This window comes from Sprattus sprattus, assembly GCF_963457725.1.
Source record: "Sprattus sprattus genome assembly, chromosome: 18".
In the NCBI taxonomy this organism is placed as follows: domain Eukaryota; kingdom Metazoa; phylum Chordata; class Actinopteri; order Clupeiformes; family Clupeidae; genus Sprattus; species Sprattus sprattus.
Window position 1 is genome coordinate 17,376,299 of NC_137916.1, and position 21,450 is coordinate 17,397,748.

General features: G+C 42.0%; 3 protein-coding genes across 3 annotated transcripts; all 3 read left to right on the forward strand.

Moving 5' to 3' along the window:
* Positions 1-1,034: 1,034 nt before the first annotated feature.
* On the forward strand, positions 1,035-2,476 carry LOC308379136 (uncharacterized protein; the record flags this gene model as incomplete). Its single annotated transcript, XM_080856191.1, has 2 exons — positions 1,035-1,307; positions 1,700-2,476. The coding sequence occupies 2 exons, from the start codon at positions 1,035-1,037 to the stop codon at positions 2,474-2,476; spliced, it is 1,050 nt and encodes a 349-aa protein (XP_080712317.1).
* Positions 2,477-9,657: 7,181 nt separating this feature from the next.
* Positions 9,658-16,304, forward strand: nags (N-acetylglutamate synthase; the record flags this gene model as incomplete). Its single annotated transcript, XM_080857151.1, has 8 exons — positions 9,658-10,056; positions 10,854-11,116; positions 11,971-12,187; positions 13,269-13,449; positions 14,585-14,624; positions 14,866-14,997; positions 15,431-15,613; positions 16,130-16,304. The coding sequence occupies 8 exons, from the start codon at positions 9,658-9,660 to the stop codon at positions 16,302-16,304; spliced, it is 1,590 nt and encodes a 529-aa protein (XP_080713277.1).
* A 1,936-nt stretch (positions 16,305-18,240) lies between these two features.
* b4galnt2.2 (beta-1,4-N-acetyl-galactosaminyltransferase 2 (SID blood group), tandelm duplication 2) lies at positions 18,241-20,528 on the forward strand (the record flags this gene model as incomplete). The annotated part of the gene is given in 8 exon segments (XM_080856192.1): positions 18,241-18,424; positions 19,027-19,211; positions 19,314-19,330; positions 19,332-19,362; positions 19,364-19,450; positions 19,786-19,886; positions 19,888-20,009; positions 20,443-20,528. Coding segments are annotated over 8 exon segments (813 nt in total).
* Positions 20,529-21,450: the final 922 nt, after the last annotated feature.

Here is a 21,450-nt window from a genome sequence, read left to right on the forward strand (position 1 = left end):
TCAGATTGATTTATTATTTAAGCACACCAGGCTATCACATTCCACCGTCTTTGTACATCTATCTATCCACGAGTTTATACAGTGCTCGTTAGGTGTAGAAGGCTACTTTCTCTTATGGGGGGCTGATCATAAAAGGGAAGGAAAGTGTCATGTTTCTCATAATGTGATTGGGGTGTAGCTGCAATTAAATTTGACTTCCCCGTATTAAAGATTTGTCGTTTGTTAGTGTCGGCTATCCATGGACAGATGTGATATGACGTTATAAACCTTTGAGACTGCCAAACGATGTATTTTACATATGCTACTTAGGTTGCGCATGCTTAATGCACATAATGTTTGCCCAAACCTGCATAATGTCTGGGGGAATGGGTTGAAGAATCGCCAACGACGAATATTCTAGCATTATGTGACGATGACATCTGCCGGAGGAGATTACTGGATTACAGTTTACAGTCTGGAGGGACAGGGACGCACTCAGAGCGGATAGATGCGGAGGAGAATGAGTGAGCAACATAATTGATGCGCACTGGATGGCTACACGGACGCGTCGAGATCACGGTATTTTAAATGGGTAACGTAAATATTTCTGTACATTCTTGTAATGATGTTAAGCACCCAAACGACAGGCGTGTGTCCAGTGTGTATCTGTTTTTGTTGAAATATAAAGCGTAGATATAATTTACTCAAAATTCACATATGCCTACTAACAACTTTATTCAGTCATCATACTTAAGGGGTAAGGAGCATATCATGGACAACGTTTATGATTTGCACTAATGTGATCGTTATACAACCACCCATAATTTAAGGATTAATATGAAAAACGTAGCCTATCCAAATAATTAATATGAATTGCTAATACAGGCTTCATCTTCCTTGTGGTTTTCACAGAAAAATTGACATCGGTCATCATCCTTATCAATTTCTCATAGAAATGCTTGCTGAACTCACGGACAACATGGAATAATGCATGCCGCCCAGTGGTGCATACCGAGGAGATAGCCTAAACCTGACATACCTCGCAACTTTCAAAGATGCTGATCCTGACTTTCTTACTAGTTGGTCTTTCGCAAGTGGGAAGCTCTAGGTTATGCACCTACATATGCCAGTGCTATGAGCACTCAGACCTGGTAGACTGTCGCGCTCGAAAGCTTACCAGCGTACCCCACGGCCTTCCGCATGGCACGTGGCTCCTGGACCTCGGTGGTAACGTCCTGACAGAGTTGAGGAGTCGGACGTTCACGGGACTTTGGTCCCTTCGGATTCTGGTCCTTTCGGAGAGTCATATTCAGCAAATTCACACACAGGTCAGGGCATGTTTGACCATACTATGATCCTATTCATTCAGACTATAATTAATATTTTTGGCACACTTTGTAAAAGTAGGCTGTTTGAGGTTCTATAAAAATGCTTAAAAAAATATACTCAAACATCTTTTAGTGTTACCGGTTTACTTATGAGTCCAGATTATTAGATTATAGTACAGGTAATTCATGATATTATTTTAATTAGTAGTCAAAACAGAAATAGTCTTATGAATTTCATTGCATTATTCTTATTGCTGAATTTCACTGTTTTGTAAACTGGTTTGGTCAAAAGTGTTTGCTATATTCCTTAACTAACTATAACTATAACCCCATTGATTTGGTAATTTGGTTTGTGGCTCTTTTCAAAATATTCCTGTTATGGCTCACTCCAGGCCTTTTACTCGCTGTCCTTCCTGGAGAAGCTAGACATGAGCCGTAACCACATCTCTGAGCTGCCAGTGGACTTCTCCCAGAGCCTGTCCTCCCTGAGAGAGCTGCGTCTAGACCACAACGCCCTGCAGCAGCTGGTCCCCCCCAGCCTGGAGCACCTTGAGAGCCTGGAGAAGCTGGACCTAAGCCACAACAACATCCACACCCTGGAGCCCGGTACTTTCCGAGGACTGTCCCGGCTGAGGCACCTCTACCTGCACTCCAACTGGCTGGGCACTATACGCGAGGGCTCCTTCTCCATGCTGCCAGTCCTGGAGCTGCTGCTGCTGGGCCAAAACAACATCTCCCGCATCGAGACGGATGCCTTCGCCCCGCTGCACAGCCTTTCGTTGCTAGGCCTGGAGGGCAACCGGTTGGAGCACGTCAAGTTCAAGATCTTCCTGAACCTGCACACCTCTGGCACGCACCTGCAGCTGGCCGGCAACCCCTGGAGCTGTGACTGCGACCTGCACCGTGTCTTCAGCAAGATCCTCAGCGTGCGCCACCTGCACCTGGACGACTACCGTAATGTGACGTGCCGTGAGCCGCTGCAGCTGGCCGGTGCCGCGCTGGCCGGTGTGGACAGCCAGCTCTGCATGGCCGAGACCGCCACCGTGCTCATCATCACTGGCGCCGTGCTGGTGACTGTCATTGGGGCTCTGGTGACCGCCGAGCACAACCGCAAGCACAAGGCCAAGGGGTGGAAAGAAGCCGAAACGCAGGACCTGCAGGAGAAGTGATGGACCTTGTGAGAGGAGAGGGGCAGAGGGTGTGGTCCCCAGAAGTACTCTTTTTGCTCTTTTTGCTTTGAACACAATTTGCTTCCAGTTCTCACTTCTAATTGTTGACACTCAAAGAAAGAAAAAGATGTTTTCAATTCAATAGATTTTCACAGTTGCTTGAGGGAACTTCAGGAGATTACAACTTCATGTATGTAACAGAGTTGGATAGAAGAACATCCTCTGCCTCAGACAACACTTTAACCTTATCCATGTCCAGGATAATCTATGTAAGACCTATGTTATGCATACTCTTTTATAACACCCAAGCTATAGCACAGTTAGCCTTTAAAACAATTATAGGAGCAGTCTTATTTTCCCTGTGAGAACTGTCCATTTTAGCCTTACCTCTGCAGATCTTCATCAGAGACTGTTTGTGAAACTCACAGTGAGGATGACAGAGTTTAAAAAGTAGGTGTGTGATCTCAAGGTGTTTGAGCTAACTCCCAACTTGCATTGAGTACACAAGGCTTGGAAGAGAATCACTGTTATCTTGTTACAGAATTGTTCAGAATCCGGCTATTTCCTGCCCCTAATAGCCCTTATGGTGTGGGCGTTTTTCTGTATTGAGGCCTTTGCCAACACAACAGTACATCACCCCTTGATATTTTATACACTGCAAATTACATTTTTATCTTTTATCATCATATAGACATATTAAAATATTAGATATTGTATAACAGAATAATTGATAATAACAATAATTTATACTAGTTCATATAAAATAAATTGATACTGTATAAAATTATGTCATTATACATTTTGAGTACTTTACTAACTTAAGATAAAGATGCTGATAAAGTTACTCTCTATTTAAAGATAATGAATTTAACTATAGTTACCCATTTCTGGAACAAGTGTAATCATCTTTCAAATGTCTGCGTTAAATAGTCTTTGGCGGTAAGCGAATACATTCTAGGTAGTTCCGCTTCGTAATGAAATACTCTGACACAGCTATGAATATTTAACCATGCAACACTGTTCCCTGAGCATACTGGCACTCTGTCCCTCTAGTTTAGAATGTCCAAAACAGAGCTATTCGGTCATCTGTGTAATTGTACCAAAAAGTATTTTCTATGGTCTATTAGGTGTCTGCATTTATGGCTTTACCTGGTCATATAAATTAAGTGTGCATATGAGTTTTAACTGAAAAAGAACCTTCTGGAAGTTTGAGGTGGTTTTGTTTTTCATATTTCTCTCTGAGCTATTTTTCAATAAAAACAAACCATTTTGTAACTTTATAACTATCTTATTAACACACTATTACAGTGTTAGACCAACATTTATGTTTTAAGGAGAAACACCATTTTTGCATTATTAAGCATTCAACAATACTTGATAATTGACAGGTCCTCTCTAAGTCACTGCAACTGGCCAGACAAAATGACCACCAAAAATGTCCAGTATAATGTGGGTATGAGGCATGTGTGCTCTCGGGGTGGCAAACCCATGACCTTGGTGTTGTAAACACTTCAAGTTAAACTACAAGAAAACAATCCCAACAAACCTAATCTTAACAAAAGTCTTGTTTATGTTGCAGATTTATCCTGTTGTCCTGAGCGAGGATAGTGTGCCACCAAAGAGGAGTGCAGTGTTGTTTTATTAATCGATGCACGAGGAGCCGCACTGTTGAGTGAGTCTGGGTTGAGTGCTTAACATCTGCTGCTGTTGCTGCTGCGTGGAGATTACTCACAAATTAATCAGCAGCAATCTGATTTGATGACAAATGCCAGAAGGCTGTGAACTTAACAAAAAAAAAAACATTATTATGGGGCAAGCAGGTCAAACCACTCATGATGAATACGGTGTTTTATCTTCACCTTTCTCTTGTGGAGAGCTGTAGGAACATGTAACTGGAGTTGATGCTCCACCAAATATATTGTGACTGCCTATCCACATTCCCTTTTTTTACACTTTATTTTTTATAGTTTTATCACACAGATACAGAAGAACAGAAACAGAAAAGTAAACAAACAAACAAATGGACAAAAAAAAAATATACAAAAACTAAAAACTTGAGAAACACACATTTTGGTTACCCTAAAAACCATAAATCACTGTATTTAATTATGATGGTCGAAGTGTGATGGCCTTAAACATTTTAATTAGTGCTGTCAGTTTAACGCGTTATTAACGGCGTTAACGCGAACCCATTTTAACGCCGTTATTTTTGTTTATCGCGCGATTAACGCGATGTAAAAAAAAAAAAAAACATTTTTTTTTTTTTTTTTTTTTTTTTAAGATTAACGTTATTTTGCCCTCCCAAACTTTGTAGTAGGCTAACGTCACGTTTCAGTGAATGATGAACGCGATACAGCGAAATGGATGATAAAAAGCTTCTGAATAGAAAGTTTACCTTTAAAAGTTGTGTTGTGCAAAAGAAGCGAGCTTCACTGTTGTCTGGAAATGTCAACAGGCAGCTGGCAGCAAAAAATATTAAGCCATGGTTTAACTGCACTATAGGCTGAGTCCATGTTTATCTTAAATGTGCACTTTATAATTTTATTTTGTACCGCCCTGTTTGGCAATGTTGTTTTTCAATAAAATAAAACATTGCTTAAAGCAAGCCAATCCACTTTTCCATGTTGATAACAGCATTAAAATAAAATAAAAATGATGGAAAAAAAATAATTGAAGGGGTATTTAGAATAGATAAAATTTGTGATCGCGATTAATTTTGATTAATTTAATTGCGATTAATTTTGAGTTAACTATGACAAAAATGCGATTAATCGCGATTAAATATTTTAATCGTTTGACAGCACTAATTTTAATACAACAATAAAACTCCGGGAGTTAAACTTGGTGTTACGTACGTTTGCACTCCCTTTTATGTCTGGAGATGAATTCTGTTTCTGTGGCCCTGCAGCACTGTGATTGCTGTCTGGTACACGAGAGTCTGAGAGTGTAAGAGAGAGCAGATGAAGGTCGTGTGGCTTAAACACCATATGCATCAGGCTTTTGCTGCAACCTCTCCCAGATTACAGTGATGATTAAAAATAAGAGAGAGGGAGGGAGAGAGAGAGCGAGAGACTGTGGCCAAATCCTCAAATCAACAGAGCAGAATGAGAACGTGAGCGACAGATAATGGTTTCTCCCATTTGTCCTGATCGTATTTGACCCCTGACGTACTCCTTTTTATCCTTGTTGTGTGCCAGTAATCTGTGGTCAGCTTGAAACACCACTGACCATGTCGCTGCTCTCTTGGCTAGGATGCTGTAAAAATAGACAAAACCTAATTTCCACAGATTTACTTGTGTAATAATAATTTCTTACTTACTATCAATTACTTACAAAATGAACATCAAAGTTTAGTAGACTGATTCCAGTTATGTAAATATAGTGCAAAGCTGAAGGTCACATGCTCATCACGGCTAATCTGTTGTCAGCCTCTGCTTTTCCCTTGTGAGTGAAATGACAATTTACACAGAGGCTGGACTATGGTGGCCTCCATCGATATCTGCCTTAGATGCTTGGTTTGGGGGACAGACCTTTCTACAAAGCATCTGGGTGATGTGATGCAACTTATACGTCTCCAATGGTGTTCAATTTGACATCAAAACACTTGTTGGAGTCTTTTCCTCACCTTGAATCACCTTCTCTTTTTAGTCATAATTTCCTAACCTGGCTGATGACCCTTAGACAGTGATTTTTATGTCCAGAAGGAGATCACTTAGCACGTATGTAGCTACTCATAGGTAGTAATTTTGATTGCTTTTGGTGAAATATGTGGCACCTCTGTATAATTTGTAAATAATTTGTCACCTGCTTTTATCTGGAACTCAAGAGCAAAGGGGTTTGAATGTGGCATATTTAAGTTTTTTTTTATTTATGTTTAATTTTAGTAAATAAAACATACTGCCTTTGGGAATCATTTAGAATTTAGAGTTAAAAAGCTCTCAATACAAATACAATACATGGGAAAATATGTGTAAGTGTTTTTTTTGTGTGTAAAATTGCTTTCATGTGGGTGGAATAATTTTGCAAGCCACTGTACCATACCCGTATTTAGCCTAAATGTGAAAATCTCACAGTATTTTTTTATTGTGCTATAATATCTGGTACAAATACATGCATAATACATGAATAGATGTTCTTCTGCGTTCTGTGTTCCATAAAGGGGATTGAACTTAGGATTCTGCACCCATGTGGAAGTATCTCTCATGTGTGTCATTCGTCCATCAGTACTTTGTCTTTGCTGAAATCCCTGTTACCTAATGCCCCTACGAGGCCTGCAGCTTTTATATAAGATGGGGAGCTCTTAGGATTTAGAACTGTTTTTCCTTTATTCTAATTTAAAACTTTCTCTCTCTCTCTCTCTCTGTCTTCTTTTTTTTCATTAGAAATCGGTGGAAATAATAAATGACTAAAATATGTCAAGAAGTCCAAACATTTCCAGTTTACCAGCCCTTTTGCGAAATAGAGAAAGATGTTTATGAAATCTCAATTAGAAAACTTTGGCCATCCTTATCCTTACTAACATGACGCCTACAACTGGTACAGAATATTGTGCACATTCACCTAGAGTGTGCCATTTTTAGCAAAGGCTTATAAAATTCCTAATAATTTAGGCACTTCTGCTCAGCAGCTACTCTCTGGCGGTAGCAGGATTAGGGTTGTACACATTTACTGTTGTTTGTTCCCACAAGCTACTTGCTAGCAGTTGAAAAAAATCCAGTGACAAGGGGACGTGAATTGCCTGCGCAAATACCAACCTTTAGATGCTGAAATAATAATAACAGAGCCAGTAAGTGAAATAATGTTTCTTAAGACAATGCGAATTACATGTGTGAACTTATTTGCTACAACTGCGACGCTCAATGAATGTGAATTTTGTGATTAATAATTGTGATGATGTGCTGTATAGGTACATTTCTAATTCCTTGTATACTTCCACTTTATATTCCTCTTCCATACATTAGCAAGATGCTGTCTCTGCTGCCAGGAGTGACAGTGTTCTCCACCATAGAAAGCATCTACTTCCAGTAGCTGCTTCATTAAGAAAGTTAAGATCTGACGGCCTTCATTACTTGTGTGGGACTATTCAGATTTTGTGTACCATATGGACTTGCCTCTGCTCCATCCGCTGTCCAGAAGATGTGAGTTACAATTATCTAAAGGTCTGCCACATGTTGCTAACTATCTTGACAACGACATAATAAACCAAGATAAGACACTCAACTCTAACAAAATGTCACTTCAACAGGTCAGGCTTGTGCTTTTATGGACAAACAGTGACAGCGCATGAATATGAGCCTGCAAAGCAAAGAGAAGCTATTCTGAAAAGCTGAAAAACTGGTTTTCAGCTAACGACCCTGGTTCAGTGGGGAGAGGCCTGCAGGACATCACCAACTGTAAGAAAACCTCCCCCCACTCCATAGAGAACCCTCAACTGGCTTACTGCAGGTTTGATCACCCCAACATCAGTCATCGGCCTCATCCGTGATGATGAGTCTGCATATAGGCAGCTGGCCCTGTGGTGCGGTCGCAACAATATGAGGCTGAACATGCTTAAAACCGTAAAGATAATAGTGGACTTCAGGAGGAGCCCCCCAGCACTCCCTCACTCAACAGTACTTTGTTGGCTGTGGAATCCTTCAGGTTTCTGGGATCCACATCTCCTGGAACCTGAAGTGAGAAACCAACATCAACACCATCATCGGTCACCAAACAGACTTCAACAGACGGTCAGGTCTGCAGAAAAGATCATTGGTGCCAACATGCCCACAATCCAAGACCTATTTACCTCCAAAGTCAGGAAACATGCAGGAAAAATCACACACTACCTCCTCCCCGCTGGTAGGCGCTACAGATCTCTGTTCCCCAAAACCTCCAGACACAAAAACAGTTTCTTCCCTCTCGCCGTCTCTCTACTGAACAGCTAGTAACCCATCGTGGCACTGTGAAATAACCCTGGATCATTATAATAACCAATGTACAATTACTCCCGTAACCATATTTATTTATTTCACCCTTGCTGTAAAACCGTCCGTCATACTCATACCGTATAGTATTATTCCTGCACTTCCTTGACTCTCCACTTCTTTGCACTATTCCTCCTTGTGTATACTTTTTTAGACTTGGACTGTTAGACCATTGCACTGTTGTATTGTTTTGCACTCTGTTGTGTTGTTTTGTGATGTATATTTTGTGTAAGCACACTGAGAGCCACTGTACCAAGACAAATTCCTTGTTTGTGCAAACTAACTTGGCCAATAAAACCTGATTCTTTGTCCCCAGGGCCATTCAGCTGTACTACTCCATGCAGAAGGGGAGGGGGAGATGGTCTTCTCTGCATGAGTCTACCTCAGTCTGCCCTATCATCCACCCCAATTTATTATACCAACCCAGTGTCCATCCCTTTACTGGCTATATTAGCCCTTTGCACAGACTTAATCTCTTTCATCTTTTTGCACTATCCACACAAGAAGCACAAGAACACTTTCCTCCTGGTCATCTACTGTCACTCACAATCACGATTGTAGCCTACCATAGGGTCAGAACCATTCTTGTAGCCTATCTGTTACCACCCCACTCCTATTCAACATGTTCTATGTGTATGTGATATGAGTATGTGTGTCTGTGAGTTGAATAAGCTACCGGATGTCCTAAAATTTCCCTTGTGATGAAAAAAGTATCCATCTATCTATAGGCTATATCCATAAACTTTAATGCCTTACATTTTCACTCAGAATAAGACGTATAACAATTTTGTATATTTTTTGTCAGAAACCTTATAAGTTTAGATATTATTATCAAACTAACACACTTTTCTTGGAATGGAAAATATCCAAATATCCATAACTCTCTTTCTCATTCTCTCACTCTGTGCAGGTCCGAAATCGGTATGTCTAGAAGCCTATTGTGATCAAGCACCATCACGATGCCTGATATTTTTTGTGTAGCCTATGGATCTTTCAGGTGTGGTATTACAAACGTGCATGTTTTATGTTTTGAAATTGAGAAAGGGAGCCAAATGTCGGCTCATATGGCCTTTTAACTCATGGGACGTGACTGACTTTGCCGGTATCATGATGACGACACGGCTATAGGGCGAGCTCACTGCGCACGTGCAGGGTCCCTTTCAGCGTATTCGTTGCTGTAGAAGTAGTTAGCGCTTACTGGTGCCCTCTTGGTCTTGGATGTTACTAAAGTTTCTAATATCAAGATTAAACATGGCCAAAGTTAATGCTGGTACATGTGGCTGCAGAGCCATGGTAATGGCTGGCCAGCTTTTGTCTAAACCCTCACCACTGAGCCAGCAAAATAACCGCCAGCAGAGATTCCTGAAACTTCAGCGCAGAATGATGGCTACCAGCGCCGCGGGACGGGGAAACAAAACCCCGGCTTCGGTTCAACAAGAAATACCCAGTTCTCTCCCACTGTCCGACCGTCATGGTGTGTCAAATCGCACATTTATTTACCGGGACGTCAAAGCATTTCTTAATGAAATAGGCGGAGATCCCAGAGAAGCTCGGTACTGGCTCACACAGTTCCAGAGAGCAAATCTTTCCCAAGTGCCTGCATTTGCTGTTTTGGAGGTGAGTTTTGGCCAGTTAGTGGGAATGAATGGGAGACCATGTTCATGACCACCATGATAAGTGGTTGGAGTTGACAGGGCAGTGTTACACGACAAAAATGAAGAGTGTCTCTGGCGACAAAAGCAATACCTGTGGGCTTTCATAGTCCGGCAAACTATCGCAGAACAGAACATGTATTTGTTATGGCAACTCAGCTATAACTAGCTAGCTAATGTACTAATGTCAGTTAAGTAGCTAGTTCAAGTCGTGTTGACCACGGAAGCCGTGCAGTAAAATCCTGACCGGCACATTTGGTCTCTTAAAACTTTTCTGATCCTATCATTAACGCAAAAATTATATCTCCCCAACCGTTATGTAACTCAGCGTTTCATCAAATATGAACTTAACAGTTTTGCACTACCGTGATACATCCAGTAAATTAGCCAAATGGCCGTATCCATATCAACAGTGTGAAACATCCATCGAATCTACTCATCCATTCAGAGTGAGCTGCAAAACCGCGGAACGTCTGCGCCCTTTACATTTTTTAGATCCAACAAGCAACAAGCTGTCACAATTTGCCTCTTTTTTACGCCCTTTTCTGTCGAGCGACACTTGTCTCCTGGGTTATAAAAAAGGGAATAAAGTTGTAGATGTTCAGGAACAGGAGGCGGAGACTTTGTTTTGGTGTAGGTCTAAGGGTCAGGAGTACACACTGACAATATCAAAGTAAAACATAATGTGATAAGCCATTGGGCCAATCTGTCCATTTTCAGCAAAGAATAACACAGCTTCACTCTCCATCATGTTCTGGGCAGGTTGATGAGTCTGTATTCGAGAACCGTGAGATGCTGCAGAGCCTGGCCTTCGGGCTCTCCTTCCTACAGCGGATGGACATGAAGCCAGTGGTGGTAATGGGGCTCCAGTCTGGCAGCTTGGTGGATGAAGATGAGCCCAGGGTAGAGCTGGTGCGCCGTTGCCAGTTGCTGACCGAGGTGCTGCAGCACAACTCTGCCAGTGTGATGCCCTTCTTCAGCGCTGAGGCCCTGATTCAGGTGCAGGAGCCGCCTCAGGGCAGCAGGTAACTACAGCATGTGATATACAGACCCTTGTAATGATACAGCACACACACACATAATCTACACCACACCATCTGACGACGCAGAGGTACAGCAACAAGTGCACAGGTAACATAGCGTGACCCCATCAACCTAGTCTGTATACAAACACTTGCACACAGACACACTTTCCCTCAGTTAAAACACCTCTCACCAAGTCCTTCAACCACATTGGTTGCATAAGCCGAAATTACATTGCACTGCCTAAAAATCACCATCATAATCTCTACCAGGTGACCTTCGTCTTGCTCAGCATTTTAGTGTCAGCTCTGCCTTGTAGCACCTGAAGCTGCTGGTGCACACTTGGCCCAGACCTGGCACTTCCCTTCCAGAGTCCCTTCCAGAGTCTAGAGATCATGAGAAACAGGCGCATGTGAAGAGGCTTTTAACTTTAAAGGTTGTGCTTTTATTCTTATAGAACCTATTGTACCTATTGCTGGCTGGGGACTACAGATGAAACTGAGCCATTTTGGCTAAATCTTGCATACAATAAGGCAATAATTGCAAGCTTCCCTGTAAATAAACCAACTGAATTCCTCTGGGAAGTTTACCACCATCAGCAAAACAGGGCTCCTAATGCCTCTCAGTAGAGGCCCAAATAAAAGCATATGATGTCGCAGTTATATACAAAACTGTTCGGACACACACAGGAAAAATGTAAACAAAAATAAGTTAAGCATTGCAATTAATGAACAAGACACTGAAATCAGTTAGGCTAGTTAGGCATTTACATGCGATATTATTTCAAATGTCCTTTATTTAAACCAAAATCTATCTAGAAATTGGAACTGTTTGCTCCCTGTTTGTTTTGATTCAGTGTCAGCCCCTCCTCCATCACTGTGGATATGGAGCTGCTACAGTGGAGCCTGGACTGCGGCACCATCCCGCTGGTGTGTCCGGTGGGCCGCGATCCAGCGGGCCGCTCGGTGGTTCTGCACTCTGTGGATGTAACCGCGGCTATGGCGCGAGCCCTGCAGCCTTTTAAGGTCATGTTCCTAAACAACAGAGGAGGCCTCCGCTCCCAGAATCACAAGGTAAACCTAGAGTGTGTATCTATAAAGTCTGTAAAATCTGTAAGTGTGTGCAGGTATAGGTCACAGCTACAATGTGTGTGTGTGTGCGTGTGCGTGTGCGTTTGTGTGTGCGTTTTAATTTTAAGGGCAAGACGTAAATGCTTTAATTTGAGTCTGTGTGTATTTTTATTTATTTATTTTTTACTTTGGTTTTGCTAGAGAGTGAATGGCAACACAGATACATGTGTCATATTGGTTTTCCACCGACAAGGTCTGATAATTAGGTGACATTGTGTCTGTGAGTGTAAAATTGTGTGCAAGAACCTGAAAATGAGTCAGTGAGAGTTTCAAAATATGTTTAAGGTTTGCGTGTTCAGAGAGAGAAAGAGAAAGAATAATATTTTGGAAGTGCAGATGTTTGTGAAGGGTTTTGTGTGTGTGTGTGTGTGTGTGTGTGTGTGTGTGTGTGTGTGTGTATGTATGTGTGTGTGTTTGTGAGTGTGTGTGTGTGTTTGTGAGTGAGTGAATGTGTGAGAGAGTGTGTGTGCGTGTGTGTGTGTGTGTGTGTGTGTGTGTGTGTGTGTGTGTGTGTGTGAGAGAGAGTGAGCGAGCGAGCGCATGTCAGTGGCCCTGCCTACACGCTGCTCCTTACATCAGATGTGACCTACATCCCAGTCTGGTCTAAATTTATACTCCACATCTGGAGTAGCATTGCCCTGCCAATACCAGTGGGTACCAGTTTCAAGTAGCTAGACACAAAATGAATACCAGACACATTTATTACTTAATGATCTCTCTCTCTCTTTCTCACTCACCCACTCTCTTTCTCTCCTTCTCCTGTTTCTCTCACTTTCTCCTCATGATTACCTGATCTTTAAAAAAAAAAAATCCACCACTAACTGAACTGTATGATGTACCTCAAAGAGTCCAATGGCAACATTGTGACGCAATAACCCTGAGCCCCTTTTCTCCCTCTTCTTTTTTATGTGTCTTTCTATCTGTCTGTTTAGAGCTGTGTGTGTTTGCGTGAGTATTTATACTTCTGCGTGGTATAGAGGACTTTGAAATACATTAATTAAACCACTCCCCTCTGCCCCCTTAGGTTCTGGATTCGGTGTCGTTGCCGGGCGACTTGCCGGCGTTGTCGGAGGCAGCTTGGTTGACGGCAGTCGAACGTCGACAGGTGTCTGCCATTGCACAGCTCCTGAACCAACTGCCCAGCGAGTCTTCTGCTGTGGTCACCTCTGCTAGCACACTCCTGACCGAGCTCTTCAGCCACAAGGGTAAGACACACACACACACACACACACACACACACACACACACACACACACACACACATACACACACACACACACACACACACACACACACACATACACACACATCACCTCTGCTAGTTAACTCTGACTGACCAAACTCTTCAGCCAAAAGCATGACACACACAAACACTTATTTCTATGCATACACACACACATCCACACATCACCTTAGCCAACACACCAAGCACCTCCACCGGATACGTTACACACAGACCACATTTTTAACCAGGACACTTCTCACTAGAGAGTGGAGGGTTGTGGCATATGTTATGTGTAATAGCACACGGTCACATGATCTCATAACCCACTCTCAGGATCACTGCTGGTGTGTGTTTCACAGGACAAAAATCCCCTCTATGCAGCAGGCTCAAAAAATAGCATCGGCTCCCAAAACTTGAACCAGTTGACCCACAGGAGTTCCCATGTGATCAAATAACATCCTGGATGTATACATAAAAGGCCTGGAAGAGGACTAGAAAACCTGAGAGACTTGCTGGTTAGCATCATGCTTCAGATCTGATCTGATCATTCTGATCGTTGCCCATCACTGCATGCCTTAACTTCCCATTGGTTGAGCCTATAGCAGCAGAATTACAAGCCCTTAAGCATGGGTTATGACCTTCTGTAGACCTTATATGATACATCTGAACTCTTGAACACGTGGATTTGCTGTGCTATGTAGCCTGTGTGTGTGTGTGTGTGTGTGTGTGTGTGTCAGCAGACATGCTTTCCTTTCTTTTGCAAAGTTGATAAATTGAAGAGATTATTTTGCTAAATTCAAAGCCAGATTTGAGAAGTATGTGAAACAAGAGGCTTAATGTTTCGTTGCTTTAACCTTCTAATTCACGTAGATATAATATTATTGTTAAATTCCGCAGGGTGTGAGTTGACACTCAAGCTCTCAATGCCCACACCTTGGTTGGTTATGTTGTGTCAGATGAATAAGGTTGACTCTGCTCTCTTATGATATACTCTATGGAAGCCAATAATGTGGCCGAAATGTGGTTGAATCCAGAAAGCCAGATGCGAGCCAATCAGTTGCCTAGACATGTTTGTATTACTCCCCTGTCTCTAATGTTCTTTTGCCTCATTCCAGGCTCTGGAACACTGTTTAAAAATGGAGATCCCATTCACATGTGAGTATGACAATCTGACATAGTGAACCCTCTTGTGTGTGTGTGTGTGTGTGTGTGTGTGTGTGTGTGTGTGAGTCTGTGTGTGTGTATATCCTGCCCAAAAATAAAAACACCCACAACTACACATTCAAAGAAAATGTGACGCAGATCACGCTGCACCAGAAAAATATTGCATAGAGAAATGCTGTGTCATAATGAGATGAAAGACATGAAGCAAAAGTTTTGTTTCTCTGTGGCTCAGGTACAGCAGCCTGGATGACATCGACCTGAACCGCCTCCTCATCCTCATCAACAAGTCATTTGGGAAGACTCTGAAGGAGGATTACATAGCGTCACTGAAAGGTCGCTTGCACTCCATCTACCTGTCTGAGGGGTAAGCCTGAGAATGTATGAGCTCTGAGGCATGACCTGTTCTTTCACTATCTTAGACATCAACATAATTAAGTAACTTGTGAATGTCTGGGTGGTTGTGTCATTCAACAACGAACACAATTACTGTAACATTTCAAGGTACCTTTCTCCATAATCATCCTGGTAAATGGAAACTCCGTCTCCCATCACATCTCTTCTGCTCCGCCCTTAACTATATTGTGAAATTAAACTGCGTTAAAAGGATTTTTTTTTCAACTCAAGTGGACGGAACCCAGTACACTCAAAATTTGAGTACACTCAAAATTTGATAGTTAATTATGTGAAGGTAAAGCAAGCCCCACCTGTACCACAATTACCGTCACCAGCTGTTAAGTCTTCAAAGTGGACGTCTTTGGTTTCCGGGCTATTTAACCCCTGTACTGCTTCTCTGTCAGGTACAGCGCTGCTGCGATCATCACCAAGGAGAGTGTGAGCAGTGGCACGCTCTACCTGGACAAGTTTGTGGTGAGCAGTAGCAAGCAGGGCCAGGGCACCAGCCACATCCTGTGGGAGTGCATCCGCCAAGACCTGGGCAAGCTCTTCTGGAGGTCCCGGGCAACCAATCGCATCAACCCCTGGTGAGTGGGTAGCCCATACTGTAGGCAGCACCATGGGTTATTAGAGTAGGGGTCATACTGAGCTAAGATGAAGGGTACTTACTGTCTTGTCCTGGGTGAGGCCTTGTGCCTTGCAGTTGTGCACATTGTAGTATTAACAAGATTTACGCAAGCAAGGCAAACTATGAGTTTTGTGGCTTAATACACACATGTTGTAGAGCACTTTCCATCATGTAAGTGTAGGTTTGTATGACTGTAGAGAAGAATAATGAATTCAGTGCAGAAATACTCCGGTTGACAAAGAGTTTTAAGAAAATGTCCTGGGAGAAAATGTTATGTTGTATGGATAAATGGGGACCTGGAGAACACAAGAGTTGCTTTAAGACCCAGGTGTGTCATTTTTGACACCAGGGCAGAGGTTTTTGGGACAGATGTTTTTATTCCTTGCTCTACATAGCAACTCTCTCTTCTTTATATTTTCTCCCTCCTTCCCATTTCTCGTCCCATCTTGCTTGTGTCTTTCCCCAACACCGTCAGGTACTTCAAGCACTGTGACGGCAGCTTTGTCAACGGCAGCTGGACCGTGTTCTGGTTCGGCCTGTCGGACATCAGGGAGTCGTACGAGCTGGTGGAGTACGCCAAGCGACTGCCTGACGTCTTCTGCAGCCCAGAGCAGACGGACAAGGCATTGGAGCCCCCGCCAGGGTCCTGAAGAGGCTGCCTTTCTGCTTAACCCACAACTCAAGCTGTGAGATGCCACAAATCGTCGAGTTACCTTTGACATTAAACCACTATCAGACACCTGCGCCTAAAAGCTTGCAGTTATTTGAACCATCACCATTTAGTTCGAGATCTTGATTGTTGGCCAAATCTGGGGCCTAAATAGGATGGGTGTGAGGTGTGTATTGTCGCAGTGCTTCATCTTTTTTATGTCTCAGAAAACACGTCATGAAAAGACCATTTAAAAAAGGACTAAATTGGATAGATGACCGTGACAAAGGTTTTGCATGTCCAAGTTTACTAATACATGGCAGGTCATTCCGGTGTTTGTAGTAGGCTATTAATACACTTCATTTGCTTAAGCTTGCTTGGCCATTCATTTACACTTGGATATGGAAAGAGTAATTAAGGAAGTACAGATTGGAACATCATATTTACATTTTTATTACCGTTATTTTACTGCATTTATTAAAATCATTTTTTTCTAAATTATAAACTTGCTTTTGGTTTCATCTTTTGGGTCTTTATTCAGCTATACATTTTGTGTGTGTGTGTGTGTGTGTGTTAGGTGGCATCATACATTAACACCCCTAAGGGTGATATACTGTATCATCATAAGATGAGAGCAGTAGGGATATGAGCCAAATTTGATCATAGTTCCTGAATGCCAACCAAGGAAAGGGCAAGTTAAACAAAACTTTACGTCAATATAAAAATGAGAACTTCCAGGCCCGAATCATTATTAGTTGAATGTGCCAACATTCTTTAAACTTTAAGTTAATATCCATTGTAAGGGAGGGATCGGCATGAATTTTACAGGTGGGGCATCACAGCTCCTTGAGTGAGTGATTTGTACATCTTCTGGATCGAATTTTTTTGTAGTAAATCACATCTCGCCCAAAATATTTTTTGGTATGTTAAGGAAAGGATAATGTATAGTCCGGTGGTCATTATCGAAAAATAAATTCCGATGGCCCTATAGGTCCCCAGCGCACAGCGTGAAACATGAAAGTCCATGTATTTTTTGAATTTGTTGACACTGTGTGGAGCCCTTCATGGTCTGTGGAGCTGAACGGGACCAGGGTCAGCCGAGGTCTGATTATTTGTGTTCACTGGTATTTATATGATAGGATCATTTCAATTTGTTAACAATCTCCATTGAACATAATTTTACTGTGAGAGGTGTTAACCCTTTTAGATTAAATAAACCAAACATTGTAAAATGATAGGCTGGTAATGAATGATTAATCATTTTGAAAATAATCATTTCAAGGTTGGCTGTAAATGCTCATTAAAGGCAGGGTTACAAGGTTTGTGCCAAAACATCTTAATAAGAGGCATGATGAAGTAGTTACTTCTCGGAATGTAAGTGCATAAGCTCTTGTACATCTGTGATGTTTGGCCCTGGTAGTCCATGAAAGTTTATTTTTTTCTTATCTGCTCTAACAGAGTTGATATTTCATCCACTGTCCATCCCTTTAGTGGCTATACAAGCCCCTTTACACAGACTTTACTATTTATATCACTTTGCACTATCCACACACACAAAAGCACAAGTACTCTATCTTTGCACTGTCCATACCAGCACATGAACACTATCGCTCTGCACTCTTTGCACTACTTTCCTTGTGGACATCAACACTGTCACAATCAATACACACTGTACTATAGGGTCAGATCTATCCTGTATCTGTAAACACCCCACTCCCTGTGAACATGTTCTCCCTATGTGTACAGTATGTGATGTATGTATGTTTGTGTGTTAATTGTACAAACTACTGGATGACCTAAATTTCCCTCTGGATTAATAAGGTATCCATCCATCTATCTATCTATCTATCTAGTTATTCCTGAGTTTGTCCACTTTGCTATTGGACAGGTGTCTCTCCGTGCGTCCCATGGTGTGATGGCAGTGGAGAGGGTTCCACATGGACAGGAAGTCGGGGCAGAACCCAAGTATGCTCAGTATTGCTGCCACCAGTGTGCACAACCTTAATGAGTTGCTGGCTCAGGTGACCTACTCCAGTGTAGTGTACCTCTTTGAAACAGGAGAGTTGCTGCCACAGGTGACCTACTCCAGTGTAGTGTACCTCTTTGAAACAGGAGATCTGGGTAAGTCTTGGTGTGAATGGGCAAAAACATGAATGTACTTATTGAGATGTCCATGTGCAACATTCAAGTGTTCCATTTTGTGGTTTACTAAGTGCTTTTGAAATAGGGATGGAACTACGAACTTCAAACATATGGACTTTGAACCACATCACTGCGTGTAAATGTAAATGTGTTTAAATACCTGTACCAGGAACCACAGAACAGAATCCTTAAAATTAACTTTAATTACACACAACTATTTGCACAACTGCGTCTATGTTGCATACTTTGGTCCCATCAAAAAAACTATATTCAAATATCTTCTGGGAATATTGGAAGATATATTACAAATGTCCAACTACAGCAGTGATAAACTTAATAAAAGCAAAATACAGATTTAAAATTTTGAATTCTCATTAGTGCACTTCACCTTTGAGAACTATGAGGTCATCTTCCCAGTCACAATCAAGAGGCTTGTGCTTCCTGTTTTATATGATCTAGGTGAAGGTAGTCTAGCACATGATATTTCACATTAAATTCTGTAACAAGTGCTCATATGATATAGGGATAGTATGATACAGTGTATGATGTGTGTGTGTTGTGATTTCTCTCTCTCAAACCAGACATTAATTCTCAAGTGACTTTTGCCACTAAGACGTTCTTAGGATACAGAGAGCTGAGATTGTTGATCAAAACCATCAAGGTAAGATACCCAGACATCCTAATCCGACATCCGCAGATGACGGCCAGAGGACAGAAAGGCAGGGGGGGTCGCAACGTTGACCAGTACATCATGCCCCCAGCTCAGGTACAGTCTGTTGATAATCCTCCTGCATTTTAGACCTAAATCGTGCATTTCTTTGGGTGAGTGGTCGGATAGGACCTTTATCAAAAATTCACCTTTGTCCAGGGCTGGTTTGCTGGCCGTCTCTAAGGTCACAACCAAGTACTTCCTGTGGGAGGATGGACGACGACTTTTACTTCCTGAACAAGACCAGCATTGAGAAGTTTGTGGAGATCATTGAGTGTGTGCCAGAGCTGAATGTGGTGAGTTTTTAATAAATGAAGACCGGTCACAGGTCAGAGCCAGAGAACTTATCAACCAGCCAGTCATTCAGGAAATCACTGTAAGGGAGAGAAGAATGCCATAAAGAAAACTAAAACTGTAAATAAACCTGTTTAAAATCAATTGATCACAGTACAGAACTGATAAGAGGGGTCAAGATAATAAAAGCAGATAATGAAATGTTTTGTTCTTAGTTGTTAAAGAGTCTGTAGTGACAAAACACGCTGACTTGACTGTAACTTATTGTCACAAAAGTGTATGACTCGCTGGTTCATGAAGCACGTCTGTCTCTTTTCCTCGCTCCGTGTGGATGCAGCTGGGTGGGTCTGTTGACGGGAACAGCTTCTACTTCACGCTGGAGCACGAGGAGGGGGGCGAAGGGGAGGGCGGGTGTCTGTCCCGTGTGCAGACACCACAGCCAGCTGCCCAGGTTTGAAGACTGTGTGCTAGTGGACGGCGTGGTCAACTTCTTCCTGGCCAGGACAGATGCTGTCCGCAGGGTGGGGTTTAGCCCCAGGCCGAGAAGAGTGGCCCACTCTGGTATGTCGTCAGATGGCCAGAGTGTTATCAAGTGTCGATATTGGCATGTCTGTTTGTTAGGAATAGGCATCCATCTTGTCGAGGCCTCTGGCCAGTTATTTCAGTCAGGCAAGACCAGGCAGGTGTCTAAATGAACAGGGAGGGACACTATTCACTAATCTATTCTGATGGTTAAACTGACCCATTTGGGCTGGTCTGTTTCTGGCGGTACCTGAGAATGAGGTACTTCCTCAAGAGGCACGCCTGATACAGTGTTTACTATATAAGACTATATGATATAGTTAAGTGATATCTTTCTGGTTGTACCAAAGATGACTTATTTTATATGTAAATTCAAATTAAAAGTAAATTCAAAAGAACTTCCGGGTTTTACTAATCCTCTTCTTCTCCCTCCTCCTTCTCTCATCCCGTGTCTTTCCCTCTCTTTGGTCAGAGTTCTTCATGGATGGCCTGGGACGTTTGTTGGTGGCCTCCTGCGCTGGGCTGGTTCCAGACACGGCTACCACACCCGAATTATGAAATGTTCGGAGACCCAGGGAATAAGGACAGAGTTCTTAAACTGGGCCATTATTATTATTCCAGAACAAACTTGAGCATACACAATACTGTGAGTCTTTTTTCCCCCTCATGGCCACCAGAGGGAAGCAGGCGCACATGCGTTGTAAAAGAAAGGTCCAGAAGTTCGTTTGGTGACTCATTTTGAAATAAAGGCAAAAGATTGGATCAATTATTTTTCAAATAAGTTTTGAGCTTTATTTATGTTAAAGTACTACATTCTGCTGATAATGCCAGATGTTCAAGTAACTGTGAGTAATTCCTTTCATATTTTGATTTTAATTTAGTACCAGTTTCGCTACTTTTTTACTTCAAAGTGTTATAATGTACAACCTTGGAGAGTGTGGAATACATGGACTCATAATGGAGCATACTGGAACAGAAAATAATCCTTTAGCTCCCTCTAAGGACACAAAAACACTACTACAGATACCCTCAACACATCCAGACTTGGGAGTCATTCTGATCCCCTTTTACCCATATGTCTTTTTTAGTGTAATTAACTTTAATTTATTTGTTAGTTATTTTAATTTGTCTCCTCAGTTATTGTTACATCATATTTTGTGTTCATTAATTATGTTTGTCATGTAATGTTGTTTGTTTGGAAGTTGATTATTTCAACAAAAACCTCAAGTATGCTTAGTGTGTCATATGATGCTAGGCCAAGTAAAGATGTCCATTTGTCTTGCAGATAATCTGGTAATGTCAGTTCAAATTGTACTCAGACACATTTAATGTCCCCGGCGCTGATAACAGCCCCACCCCAAAACACCAGAACATTGTTTCTGAAGAAAAGTGTTTTTGCAGCATCCTGTTAGTGCTTTGCTGTGTTCTGCTGTGTACAACGCTGTTCTCTTTGCAATATATAGTGCTTACCAGTTTCCTT